This window comes from Calliphora vicina, chromosome 4, assembly GCF_958450345.1.
Source record: "Calliphora vicina chromosome 4, idCalVici1.1, whole genome shotgun sequence".
In the NCBI taxonomy this organism is placed as follows: Eukaryota; Metazoa; Arthropoda; class Insecta; order Diptera; family Calliphoridae; genus Calliphora; species Calliphora vicina.
Window position 1 is genome coordinate 69,395,483 of NC_088783.1, and position 14,511 is coordinate 69,409,993.

Consider the following 14,511-nt stretch of genomic DNA (forward strand, 5'->3'; position numbering starts at 1 on the left):
GAAATCTAAATCTAAAAAAAAATCAAGTTGGCAATTCATGTTGAAAGTTTAATATGTTTTACAAAAGTTATTAAAATGGCAATTTATTTAAATTGATAGAAATAAACATATGAAATGTTTTAATGCAATTCTTAGCCATTTTCGATTTAATTATTTCATAATCCAATTTGAATTTCATTGAATGTTTGATTTTGAACTGACATTTTCTTTTACATCCTTCTTTTTTATTGAACATTTTGTTTGACATTTGCTCTGTTTGTTTTCTTCCAAAACACAATTGCAGTCTGGCAATATTGTGCATGCATAAATATTTTCTTCCATTATTTTAAGGGATGTCAATTTAGCGATTTTGAAAACACTTTGCTTCGAAAACACACGAAATAAATACAAACAAAACACGTTTTCCAGATTAATATAACTTGACAGTGGCAGGAACATTTATAGAATATTTTCTTGTCATGGACACTAACTCCTACATACAAATTTTTACACTGTTGAAATTGCTATTAATAGTGAAAAAAAAAAATAATCGCTAATAATATACATGCACTCATTCTCAAAATTTGTTGGTGGAAACAAAGTTAACAACACTGATTAGTTTGCAATTTCATACATCAAACTGACGTGACGGCAAAGTATTTTCGATTATAAAAATTGCTTAAAATGTAAATTTTTGTGAAAATTAAAAGCCGAAAACAACGTATAACTAATACAAATAAGTGAATCCTGTAATTTTTGTTTATTATTTAAGAAATTTCCTTAGATTTAAACGGGTTTGAACGAGGAAAATCATAATACTTTGTATTGCTGCTGCTGCCGACTCCAAGAAGAAAAATATATACGAAGTGAGTGTTGAGACGCAGCTGGAAAAAAAAGAACAATAGATATTTTTTGATTGTACTAATTACAATAACAACCATATTTTCTCATAAATTAACATGAATTCTTGCTGAAATTAAAACAAATATATTTTTATGGTAATGGTTTAAGAAAAAAACAAAATTAGTGTAAAAAGAAAAATAAAAAATATAGAAAAACTAGAAGTTACTAATTTCTGCTGGCGTCACTGCATACGCAAAATTTTGACAGCCATTGAAGCTGTTTTTGTTCTTTCACGGCTTCACAGGCGAATACAAAAATCGCTATATAAGTGTCAATGTCGCTACATTCGAAACTATTTCCACAGAGCGTCATATTTGCATCGAATGCTTCATTATACTTTCTTGTATATAAACCATGTAAATTCCCCTACGAGGTTTGACTATATGTATGTAAGTCTGAGATTCCAAAACCGCTTCAATCTTATTTGAAATTTACATATTCGTGTAACTTTTAACTTTAAAAGTATGAAGAAATTTTTCGCTGCTTGCAGCGACGTTTGCTGCAGTGTATTTATTTTACACACTTACGTGTGTGTGCGTGACTTGTGAAAATAAAAAACGCCAAGAAGTATGAAAATTGCGAAAACGCAAAACAGAATTTAATACAATTTTGACAGATAAGAAATTCAAGAACAAAAGAAAAATCGCAAGAGTTAAAAGAACAGAACACATTTTCGCCAACATTGTGTGGAATAATTGTGCAAAAGTAGCACAATATTTTTATTATTTTACATTCGGTTTTCATATTTAGCAATTTAAGAATATGCAAATTAATAAATAATTGGCATTAAAGTCAAATAAAAATAATATATTTTCATATTCTCCTATTTTTTGTGTGCTGGAAATTCGCTTGTGGTGTTCTTCTTCATTGACGTTTTTATATTGTTGGTGGGTGCGTGCGTGTATAACACATCCTCCTCTATACAACATCATCTTCATCATCATCGTCGTTTTTCCAAAGGTCGTCCGTCACAAAACAACAAAAGAAGAAAAGCAATCAAAACAACAACGAGGTATAAAAAACGAGATTCACTCTACTCATACAAGATACAAGAAGAAACAAAAAACGAAAATAATACAAGAAAAAAAAAACAATTGTGGAAGTTTTACACCAAGAATATACATAATAAATTCTTTAAGAATTGTAAGCATTATTAATTTGTTACAAAGAATATAAAACGCAATTCCTTTTGGTCGTCTAACAACCAAGAAGAGCAGTGAGTAACCAACGCATTGTGTCACAATAGAAGGATAATAAAGAAAAGACGCCATTAAGTGTGAGAAGAAAAAAATGGAAATTGAGCCAGATCAATCGATGGAAGCTATGGACATACAAGAAATCGATTCTTTACCTGGTGCTGAGTTACAACATCAACAGCATCTCAACAAACTACACTTGCCACCCACGGCGGGCGGCCAGCAATTACCCAATGAGAATGGTAATGTACCACCCCAGCAGCTTTTAGCCGACACTGGTTCTCCATATACAAACGAGCAAGAAATGACAGCTCTCGACGATGGCCCCAAAGAGGATGAATTCCGATCGGAAGCTACCTTCTCGTATACGGTCGAAAAAATTGCCCAACTCAAGACACAGCAACTATCGCCACCAGTCTATGTGCGCATGTTGCCCTGGAAGATTATGGTAATACCAAATGAACGTGCTCTGGGTTTTTTCCTGCAGTGCAACGGTGAAAATGATTCACCCTCCTGGTCTTGCAATGCCATTGCCGATCTGCGACTAAAGAGTCATAAGCCGGGCGCAAAACCATTCTCACGTATGCGCATCAAACATCTTTTCTACGCCAAGGAGAACGACTACGGTTATTCGAATTTCATCACCTGGCAGGAACTTCAAGATCCAGAAAATTGTTACATACACAATGGCGCTATTACTTTAGAAGTATTTGTTCATGCCGATGCGCCACATGGTGTACTCTGGGACTCGAAAAAGCACACTGGCTATGTGGGCCTGAAAAATCAAGGTGCCACCTGTTACATGAATTCCCTCCTACAGACCCTGTATTTTACCAATCAACTGCGTAGAGCCGTTTATAAAATACCCACTGAAGCGGATGATAGCACCAAGTCGGTGGGCCTTTCACTGCAGCGCGTCTTCCACGAGCTACAGTTCAGCGACAAACCAGTCGGCACTAAAAAGCTAACAAAATCATTCGGTTGGGAAACTCTGGACTCGTTCATGCAACACGACGTCCAAGAATTTCTACGTGTGCTTCTCGATAAGCTGGAATCAAAAATGAAGGGCACCAATTTAGAGGGTACCATTCCCGGCTTGTTTGAGGGCAAAATGTCGTCGTACATCAAGTGTAAGAATGTCGACTACAATAGTACTCGCTACGAGACTTTCTATGATATACAATTGAATATTAAGGATAAAAAGGATATTTATGAATCGTTTCAAGATTATATAACACCAGAAACATTGGAGGGGGATAATAAATATGATGCCGGAGTTCATGGTCTTCAGGTGAGTTATCGATGTTTTTTGTTACTTTCCATTCTAATTATGTAAGGAGTACAAAAACCTAAGGATATTTGTTAGATAAATTACTGAAAATTGTTTAGGCTTCAGAAAACTTATATGGTTTGGTTTAGCTAAGAGATTAATTTTTAAATTTATCAAAGGTTTATAAACAAAATTTCCATAAGAAATTTGTTAAAGTTTTTATGAATAAGGTCTTTTATCTGTAATTTTATACTTTTTTAATACGTGCTTAATATTTGACTGCAGCTAAAAACTGTTTATTTGTATTAAACAATTGAAGCCGGGATTTGTAAATTATTACTAATAAATCGTACTTTTTGTACATGTTTTTTATTACTAATGCAAGGGCTTAGCTGAATCATGACAGAGTTTGCCAATAAAATCTTTAAGTAATCAATTTTGTATAAAAATTTTACTTTTTATTTGAAAAATAAAAACTCAAATAAACTACAGTGATAGACACTCGTCTGTATGAACATAAAATATTTTTATAAAATCTTTTAATTTGTTTATTATGATTTGATTTGTCTTTACAATTATGTAGAACTTAAATATCAGAAAGATGTATAAAGATAACAGCTATTTTATAGAAAATATACAATATTTTTTAAAATAATTACTATTTTCAGTTAGACATTCGTTTTTACGCAGTAATAAAAAAAAAAATTATTTTTTAATACGAGAAAAGTTTAAAAAATTAAGAATATTTTTAACCGAGAAATTGCAATTGGAAATGCCTTCATATGTTGTGATATAAAATTACTTAAAAAAAATTATTCAAAACTAACATTACGTTTAAAATATCGTCTCAAAGTCGCCCTTATTGTTGTGAATATGTATTTTAAAGGATTACTACACTAATTTTAAGGTCGAATACTTTAATAATATTGAACAAATTAAGCCTTAACCACGATCTTCTTAGGTTCATAAGAAAATACACTGACTCAAACAAATGCTCGTACAGTAGCCAATTAAAGATATTACATAGTATATCTTTAATTGCCTACTTTTGAAAATTGAACGAATGGAGAAAGTTGATCCGAAAATTAGTGCTGTTCGACTAGCTTAAAATATAGCAGAATGAAAAAAGATGGCTGTTAATGCACAAATCATTCGGACTTTTCTTCATCTCATCCAATATAAGGCATGTGTTTCACGTAAGAAACCGTTTATTTCAAAACAATTATGTTTAGAGTATGCTAAACACTATCTAAATAAAGCGAAAGACTTGGAAAATGTTATACATATTTACTGACGAAAGCAAGCTTAACATTTTGCAAAATACTCAACTCATTACCGCAGGATATGTATTTTTAAAACTATTTACTAATGTTAGTTCATCAAGTTTCTACAAAAAATGTCTCTTATTAAGGAAATATATTAAAAATAAAAATTTCGGAATTTTTTTCTTTACAAACCATCTCCTGAATCGAATACAAAAAAATCAGCCAAATCGCTCAAGCCATTCTCACGCGATGCCATTACATACATGTACCATTTAATTTGTATATACATATATTGAAAGAATATAGATATATAAAACTCAAAAAATGTTTCTACCTAAAACACTACATTAGATCCATGCGGTCCATTCGTAAATGCGATTTTCGAATTTTTCCATACAACAGTTTTTACCAATTATGAATAGTTAAAAAGTGTATGTCATAAAATTTTGTATTTAGGAACCTCCCCCGATTTGTAGATCCACTAAGAAGGAATTTTTGGAAATCCGAATTTTAAGGGGGTAAAAACGAAACTAATAAAACTAGCACCAAATATCCAACTTAATCTGAATTTATGCAAAATGTGCAAGTGGACAGGTGTGTGGTACTTTTTGTACTATTTTAATATCCCATATCCCAGAAATTAAATACAAATGGAATTGCAGTCCTTCTAGAAAAATTTCAAATGGAATTTGGTATTTTTTTTTTGATATTTGAACGTCCATTTTTAAAAAAATATTTTTTTTGCCAATTTTGGCCTGAAAACCCGATATCGGTTGGACTCTAAAAATTAGATATCATCACTAAACATTTATGCATCGATTTTAATCAAATATGTTACGTTTTGTCTGCTGTATGGTCTAGGAATAGAATAGCATTTTTGGTAGTTTTCGATTTTTTATGAATTTTTAAAAATTGTAGCATGCATTTTTTTACAAAAACTTTTGAACAGAAATTCGGAAGAAAACATTTTCGAATTTCCATGTATAAAGCAAACAAATTCGAATGATTTTCATTTCGTATCAAATTACTCAAAAATCCCACAGATTCAATAAATACAAAACAAGAAATTTATAGACTTAGAACTTCAATCAGATGTGTAAAAATTTTGGCTAATCAATGCTGTGTAATTTGCTGTTTTATTGACTAATTCTGACCTGTATATTTACACTGATTTAAAAATGTCATAATTTATTTCATTAACAGGAAGCCAACAAAGGTGTACATTTCACTTCATTCCCTCCCGTTTTACATTTGCATTTAATGCGATTTCAATACGATCCAGTTACCGATAGTTCTATTAAATATAACGATCGCTTTCAATTCTATGACCAAATCAATCTTGATCGTTTTCTTGAAAAAGAAGGCGACACTAAGGCAGAGTACATTTTACATGCTGTTTTGGTACATTCGGGCGATAATCACGGCGGTCACTATGTTGTCTTTATCAATCCCAAGTGCGATGGCAAGTGGTATAAGTTTGATGATGACGTTGTGTGCAGCTGTAGAAAAAATGAAGCAATCGAAATGAATTATGGCGGCATGGATGAGGAAGTGTCGTTCCATGCCAAATGCAGCAATGCTTATATGTTGGTGTACATACGAAAGTCGGAAATTGAGCGTGCACTCAGCGACATACCGGAGCACGAAATACCCAGTGAACTAGTCGAACGCTTGGAGTTGGAAAAACGCATTGAGATGGCACGACGCAAAGAACGTAGCGAGGCTAATTTGTATGTATCCATACACGTAATACTGGAGGAGTATTTCGAGGCCCAGCAAAAGAGACGTCTCTTTGACTTGGACAAGGTGCACCAGCGACTATTCAAAATGAAGCAGACACAGACCATTGAGGAAATGATGGATCAATTTGTGAAATCATTTTGCGTACCTAAAGAACGTATGCGTGTTTGGATAATGTATGCCACGCAAACACAAAAGTTTCTTTATTTCGATTTTCAACGTGAAGGTGGTCGTTCGATTGAACAAATCGCTAGCTCACAAAAACCCTGGGTAATATTTTTGGAATTGGCTCCACCCGATAAGCCAAGTCGTGCACTGCCGACATTCGATCCCAAAAAAGAGGTTTTAATCTTTTTCAAGTATTACGACGCCCGCAACAAGCGACTCAACTATATTGGCTGTTCACAGCAGCCATTGGGCCGGCGCCTAGTTGAGCTGGTGCCCGATGTTAACTTACACTTGGGTTTTGAACGAGAAACCGAATTGACCGTATTTGATGAGTGTAACGATCAAAAGATTACCAACTTGAATGAATCGTTAGAGACAGTTTTGTGTTTGCATCCGGACAACGCTGATCGTGGCAGTCTCCAGGGTTATATTTTGATTTTTGAAAAGGAACACATTGATCCGAAATTGGAATTACCAACTGTCATTGATTACTTTAACGATTTGGTGTATCGAGTGGAAATAACATTCTGCGACAAAAGCAATCCAAATGAACCTGAAATTGTTCTAGAGCTTTCGAACCGTTATACATACGATCAAATGGCACAAGCTGTGGCCGAGCGTTTAAACACAGATCCAAATAAATTGCAGTTCTTTACTTGTACCGGTAGCTACAAGGATCAACCAGGCACTGCTATTCAATATAACCAGAAGGTAATTGGTAACACAATAATTTTGTTAATCAATGTTAATTTTTTCTTTCTTTATTTCTCTCATTTTCTTTAGGGTTGTCTTAAAGATCTGTTAGTGTCCACTAAGCAAAGCAATACCAAAAAGCTTTTCTATCAAAGACTGTCGCTCAGCATCCATGAACTTGACAATAAGAAACAATTCAAATGCATTTGGGTTTCAAATGACCTTAAGGAGGAAAAAGAATTGGTTTTGTATCCAAATAAGAACGATACGGTTAAGGGTTTATTGGATGAAGCCGCCAAGAAGATACAATTCTCGGAGAACAGCTCGAAGAAGTTGCGTCTTTTGAAGGTGAATAATCATAAAATTGGTACGATTTTCAAAGAAGACATACCGCTGGAATCACTGCAGAAGACCACTGAACCCATTACACCTCAGAGTACTCAAAAGACGTTCCGTATTGAAGAAGTGCCTCTTGAAGATTTACAGCTGGCTGAAAATGAAATGCTTATACCGGTTGCTCACTACAGCAAAGAAATCTTTAGTGTTTTCGGTGTGCCATTCCTAATTAAGGCGCGGCAAGGCGAACCCTACGGAGCTCTCAAGCAACGTATTCAGAAGCGCCTCAATGTGCCCGACAAGGAGTGGGAGAATTATAAATTTGCAGTTATCGGTGGCAATACGTCGGACTTTAATGATAACACACCAGTCGATCTTAATGTTTATCGTTCCTGGAACGGTAATGCGCCCTTCTTTGGCCTGGATCACATCAATAAATCACGCAAACGAACATCATTGAATTTCTCCGAAAAAGCCATTAAAATTTATAATTAATTTTATCTAAAAACCACCACCACCAACCACCCCAACACATACACACACTCACGAAAGTAAATCAATCACACACAAAAATTCTAAAATTCAATTTATAAGAAAAAAACAACAACCCAGAGAAGATCAACAAGAATCAAGAGACAAATTGAAAATTATACTAAGCGAGAGAGGGCGATAGAGTAGAGCGTGAACTACTTACGAAGGAAAGCTAATGTTGCAACACAAAGTGAAGTAACAAATAAAACATCCAACCAACTAAGAAAGAAGCAACCGATAAGTCATCATTACCTTTAAGGGACATTATGGGAAAAACAAAAAAAAAATATTAACAGAATATGCCTGCTAAACAAATAATAATAAAAAAAAAATTAAACAAAAACCGTTTCATAAGAATGAAGTATAATACATCATTTAAATTTTTATAAATAAGTACTATTATTCAATAATTGATGATAATGAAAAACAAAAGAAGAAAGAAAGAAAAAAACAATAGAAAAACAAACAGAAAAGAAAAAACCAACCGCTGAAAATATGTAATATGTTGATTTTTTTGAAACACATACAATTCTACTATAAATTTTTAGTTTACGACAAAACCCTTAAATCCTTCCTCATCCACACTTTTAATACTTATACATACATACTCTAACAATACACACATCATCCAACATACATACAAAATAAGAAGGTTAGATTATCAAACTAAAATACATAGTAATACCACGTTTCTGAAGTGAGAAAGGATAAACATTAAGCTTTCAACATTCAACAGGAACTTCAATTAAGTGCGAAACGTGAAAAGAATACAACAGCAACAACAATAGCATCTCTAATAACAACAAAAAGGATACACTTTCAATAAAAGATAAAAACTAGCGTTTGTTATTTATGTTTATTATTAAAAAAAAAGAAAAAAAAATATATATTATTATGAAAAAATGCAAAAGAAAAAAATAAATTCAAACTCTGTCAACTGTAGTTAAGATATGCTTCTCCAGCAAAAAAGAAAAAGAAATAACAAAATTTAACCTAAAAAATATATAAAAAATAAAATACACTTTTAATTTTAAAACAAGAGCTCAAGTGGTACCAATGGTACAGACTATATGCGGAAGGGTTTAAGTTAGTGATTTTTTTTGGGGGAAAAAATTACTCTTGCAAATACGGCAGTTACAATAATTAAACTGCTTTAGATTATATGCAGAATACAAAAAAATCAAGATAGGACCGTAACTTTGGCTAGAGTTTTTCTTTTAACACACTTAACAAACAATTTAAATTATTTTAATCGTTAAAATCATTTCAAGTTTACTTTAACTATTATAATTCTCCAGATATTCAATTATAACTTTTCTTAAACTAAGACGGGACAAATTTCAGCCAAACATCGTAATATTTACTTTGTAAGGAAATTTCACAATTATAGTTCTCCAGATGTTAGATATTACTATTTACTTTGTATGGAAGTGCCACGCTCACTAATCCAATCTACTAGTGGTATATAAAAGTATTTGTGATCCAATAAAGTATACATGTATATTCTGAATCGATATAGATAGCAGAGTCGATTATAGCCATGTCCGTCTGTATGTTGAAATTAACTTTCCAAAACGCCAAATAACATACATGATACATCCGCTGTATCCTAACTTAGGTTGCTATTTAAAATCGTCACATAAATGGTTGTGATATAAGCTTAAAACCGCGACTTCCTCGATTTTTTCCAACTATTTTACACCAAACATTTTTTTTTTAATTTTTTTCACTTCAAATTTTTTTTTATATTTATGTTAAAGAATACTTTGGTGAAGGGTATATTAGATTCCTTACAGCCGAAAATAGTACTCTTAATTGTTTCATGTTAAAATTGGTAGATTAACAAACGTGAAATGTTCCTTAAGGAAGTAAATTTTTGACATTTCTATTACCTTAAAAGAAATCTAATGTAACACACCTATTTTTCTGTCAACATGTGTAGATAAAACAAGTAAGAGAGCTATATTCAGCTGTGATGAATCTTATATACCCTTCACCAAATTATACTTCAAAATAAAAATTTTAAATTTTTTTTTTCATTTTTTGGAAAAAAATTTTCTAATTGTTTTTTTTTTTAATATTTTCGTTTAATATTTTGCGAAAAAAAAATCGGGTTAAAAATATTTTTTCCGGTTTTGACCCATTGTAGGTCCAACTTACTATGGTCTGATATAGGTCGTTGCAAAGGTCTATGAAATATCTATCATTAGATATCCATATTGTCTATATTAATGACTTAATAATCCAGATATAGGATATAGGTCAAAAATCGAGATTGTCCTGGTTTTTCCTTATATCTCAGCCATTTGTGGACCGATAATAATAAGCTGACGATTGATTTATCAACCAAAATTTAAAAAAATTACTCTTCATTACATTGTTGCATTGCAACCTTAAAGTCAAGCTTAAAATTTTGCCACCCAAAAGAGTACGGTCTTATAGATTTGTATACATTTAAAAAATAGTTTACTTTATTATTAATTAAAACTAAATACAAATTTCTTAACAAACTTAAATTAAAATTTGCGTCTCTTTAAAATCTCTGGTCTCCAATTGACAGGATGTGTTTCTTCAGTGGCTTCATCGTCTTCCTTGTAAATTTTAATGGTCTTATCAGCTTCAGCTGTTATAAGACGAGAACCTGACTGATCAAAACACATGGCAAAGATACCAGCCTCACTGTCCATAGAACCTGGCTGGACGGGTGCTTGAAAACGTTGAAAATTGTAGCCAGTACGCCAGTCCCAAAAGAACATGGTGCCATTGTCACCACCCGAAACCATAACACCATCCGGATTGACAGCCATACAGTTGACAATAGCATTGTGACCAGAGACGTTCTGCACAAAGTTACCCTCGGGACAGCGCCATTGTTTGATGTTGTCCGGAGAGGCTGAGGCAAACATGTACAGATTGGGATGTAAAACTACGCTACGTACGGATTTTTTATGATTCGTCAGAGTACATACGCTTTTGCCGGCAGCTAAATCCCATAAACGTACTGTGGAATCATGAGAACCAGTAATAATTTGAGGATTAACTGCTTGAGCTACAACACTAGCCACGGTATTGGTGTGGCCTGTTAAGGTGTGTATATTGGCTTTTGTGCGCATATCCCAAATGCGAGCAGTAGAATCACGTCCTGAAGTCGCCAGAACATCGATAGTGGGATGCAGGGCTAGTGAATAGACGGCTGATAAATGTCCATGATAATGCCTAATAACTTTGTTATATTCCAAATCCCAACATTTCACTTGACGATCTTCACCACAACTGAAGAGATAGGGATGTTTAGCACTAACAGCCAAACCTCTCACCGTACTTACATGACCCGTGAGGGAAAGTTTCAGTTTACCACTAGCCAAATCCCAAATTTTTATAACGCGATCACCAGCTCCGGTGGCAAACCATTCATTACCCGGCTCCACAGCAATACAACGTACCCAACCCAAATGTCCAGATATAACACGCGACAACTTCCAAGGAGCATGCCAAGTGGGTTTTGGAATTGTGGGAGCTTTTTTGGGTATCAACTGGACATTGCTGCCTCCTGTGGCCGAACGCATGCCAGGTGCTGAAACCAATGAATTGCTGATGGGTATATCGCCATTTTTGTTATTTCCTGCTAATAAAGCCATATTGTCTTTAGAGCCATCTGTAATGGCTAAAGGTTTTTCTGGACCTTCCAAAGCATCCATACCCGCACCAACACCACCGTTGGAATACTTTTTGGACTCTGCTGCTTGGGCAGCTCGATCGAATACCAAACCATAACTGTCACGTGCCTTAATAGATTTTCTAATTTTTTCTCTAGTAAACAAAACGTATAAAAAACATTTATTTCAGATGTAACTCCAATAAAGATGTCAGTCACACTTACAATTTATCATCAATTTCTGGCAGAGCTCCCTGATTTGAAACGAACATGTCATGGGTTCTTTTTAAAGAACGAAAAATTAGGGTATGAACACTGTGTCGCTGAACCTCCTCCATGGCTGTTTTATGGTATTTTTATACAATTATTAACTTTCCCAGAAAAAGCGGCTTTTCCTTTACTAAAAAAAATAGGGGAAATGTGTTTATTGCAACTTCTTGTTTATTTCTAACATTCACTGTGTACTGGTAACAGGTAGCTTTTATACAGCGTTGTATTTTGTCTGAAAATTTTGACACCCAGATGTCGCATCTGTTCGTACAGAGTTGTATTTTGTACTGCTTTTTCAAGATTGGAACGGCAGCGCAGATAAATCGTGTTTGAAGAGTCTGACTGTCAAACAGACTCGTCAAACACGCCTATTTAAATTACATGCGTGTTTGACAAACACTATTAAGCAGGGATTTTTTACTCGTCGGACAGGTAAGGATTACACATGACTCGTAGTTCGTCGGTTTGAAGGTGTTTTCTGCAACAGAATTTGGTTTCACAAACTCAAAAAAGCAGCGAGAAATGCTATTTTTAAAATGATTTGCGAATTTCCTCGACACAATTTAGAAGGAAGAAGTTCGAATTTTAAAGTGTATTCACATTGTGAAAAGAAATAAAAACATCAATTTAATTAATAACTTGTTACGGATCGGTTGGCCTGGCGAGGTTTCCCACTAGCTCTTGGCATGTTTGAACTCAGGCGGTTCCAACCCTCATCTCCAGCCGCGTTTCCGCACAATAAACAAAAGTGAACACAAAACAGACACTGAACAAAATACACCACATGAATAATGACCAGGGACAGGTGTTGGTCCCTATCATGCCCACCCAACCATGTCGTAGGCGCATCCGCTCCACAAGTCTCTACGACCCAAATGACCACATGACCACTTCTCCACTTACCTATCCATCATTACCAAACCTGTTTTAATTAGTCCAAAAAAAAATATTATTAAATTTTATTTCATAACTACATGTTTTATTAATTCATATTTATACTTTTTAAATCTTATAATATTAATAAATTTCCTTAACAAAAAAAAATACACATAATCATAGTAATAAAAACATAAAACATATTATACATATTCACAATTTTCCCTCATGACTAAATTTCACGTATCTTTATATCTATATTCGTTTGTATTTTAAACTTATACTTCTAGATCTCAAAATGCATATTTTCCTAATTCTAGGTTTTTACGATTATATATATGCCTATTCTATCTGAAGGAGCTCCCTAAGATGAATATATATTTCTTTTTTACTTTCCTTCGTTTCGCGCTCAATTTTGTGACCTAGATAAGTTTTAAACGTTTCCTCAAGATTTTATATTTTATTAAATTTACCGGCTCTCGAGGGAGAAGTGTACATAACAAAACGGACAACATATACATACGAACTAAAACATTTAACGTTACACTTATAATTTTTGGATCACAATATCACGAAATACACTTAACACTAACTTAAATTAATTTTTATCTTTGTTTCTTATTTTCTTTTTATTTAATTTGTTTATTATTATTGTTTTCTGCGTTTACAGACGTATTCTCACAATATGGAATATTTGGCTGCCAATATTTTATAAATTAAACAATAATCATGCCAATTTAACTCGTTTGCCAATTTAAATCAGTTGTTTGTTTAAAAATTAAATTGTTTATACAGTTGAAGACGAAAAATATTACCTGGCTATTCTGTATCATTGTGTGGTGTTGAGGAAGTCCTTGGGATAAAATCCTCCAGAGATAGCCAGCTGTGACAAACAAAGGAAAATACACTTAATCACACTGAACTACTTCTTCGTCATTATACACTTACGTTTATTTTCTTCAACACTTTTTTATATTTTATGGAAATAAACAAATTCCTTTACTTTTGTTAAAGGAACAAATATAATTACACCACACAAAATTTTTTTACTATTATTCTTATATGTCTCCTGTTCGAGTTTTCAATTGCTTCTAAGCTCGTCCTCAATCTCTCGTCTTATTTACAATTTCTAGCTGCATATATCTAAATATAGCGATATTGGAAAATGTATGTTGCCAGTTTTCCTCGCGCGAAAAGTATATATATAAAAATATATAATAATTATTTATTTTAAATATATGCATTTTGCGCTAATTATTACATACTTGTAATCTCGCCATCTTTTTAAATTTTCCCCTTCCTATTTATTTATATTACTTTTTTTTTTTTATAGCTAAAATTTTTCTTATCCTAAATTTTCTGTGTGTCTTAACTTTCATATCAGGATCCCATAAAATTTAACAAGTATTGTATTTTCATTCATAATTTTACAATTTTCATAATTATCTACATTTAAATAGTTTTGAATGAAAATACAACACTGTAACATTACACATATGCTTACTAAACACAGCCACTACAATTTAGTATACAAGCAGCTGACACACACACACTTATATTTTAGTACGACAATGAAGAAGACATTGATAGTAAGACACACATGAACATAAACAAAACAAAAGAAATAAT

General features: G+C 33.1%; 2 protein-coding genes across 3 annotated transcripts; one reads left to right on the forward strand and one right to left on the reverse strand.

Annotated features, from left to right (window-relative positions):
- The first annotated feature begins 575 nt into the window (after positions 1 to 575).
- Positions 576 to 9,120, forward strand: Usp7 (Ubiquitin-specific protease 7). Of its 2 annotated transcripts, XM_065507238.1 has the most exons (4): positions 576 to 845; positions 1,843 to 3,369; positions 5,817 to 7,232; positions 7,305 to 9,120. In XM_065507238.1, exons 2-4 carry the CDS (start codon positions 2,173 to 2,175, stop codon positions 8,043 to 8,045), a joined length of 3,354 nt encoding a protein of 1,117 aa, XP_065363310.1. In that variant the 5' UTR covers positions 576 to 845; positions 1,843 to 2,172; the 3' UTR covers positions 8,046 to 9,120. The 2 variants fall into 2 exon arrangements, with proteins under 2 accessions (XP_065363310.1, XP_065363309.1); XM_065507237.1 differs by lacking the exon at positions 576 to 845 and having other exon boundaries at positions 1,557 to 3,369.
- Positions 9,121 to 10,524: 1,404 nt separating this feature from the next.
- Positions 10,525 to 12,103, reverse strand: Tango4 (transport and golgi organization 4). The gene is made up of 2 exons (XM_065508985.1): positions 11,962 to 12,103; positions 10,525 to 11,891 (listed from the first exon to the last, which is right to left on the reverse strand). The coding sequence occupies exons 1-2, from the start codon at positions 12,072 to 12,074 to the stop codon at positions 10,598 to 10,600; spliced, it is 1,407 nt and encodes a 468-aa protein (XP_065365057.1). The 5' UTR covers positions 12,075 to 12,103; the 3' UTR covers positions 10,525 to 10,597.
- Positions 12,104 to 14,511: the final 2,408 nt, after the last annotated feature.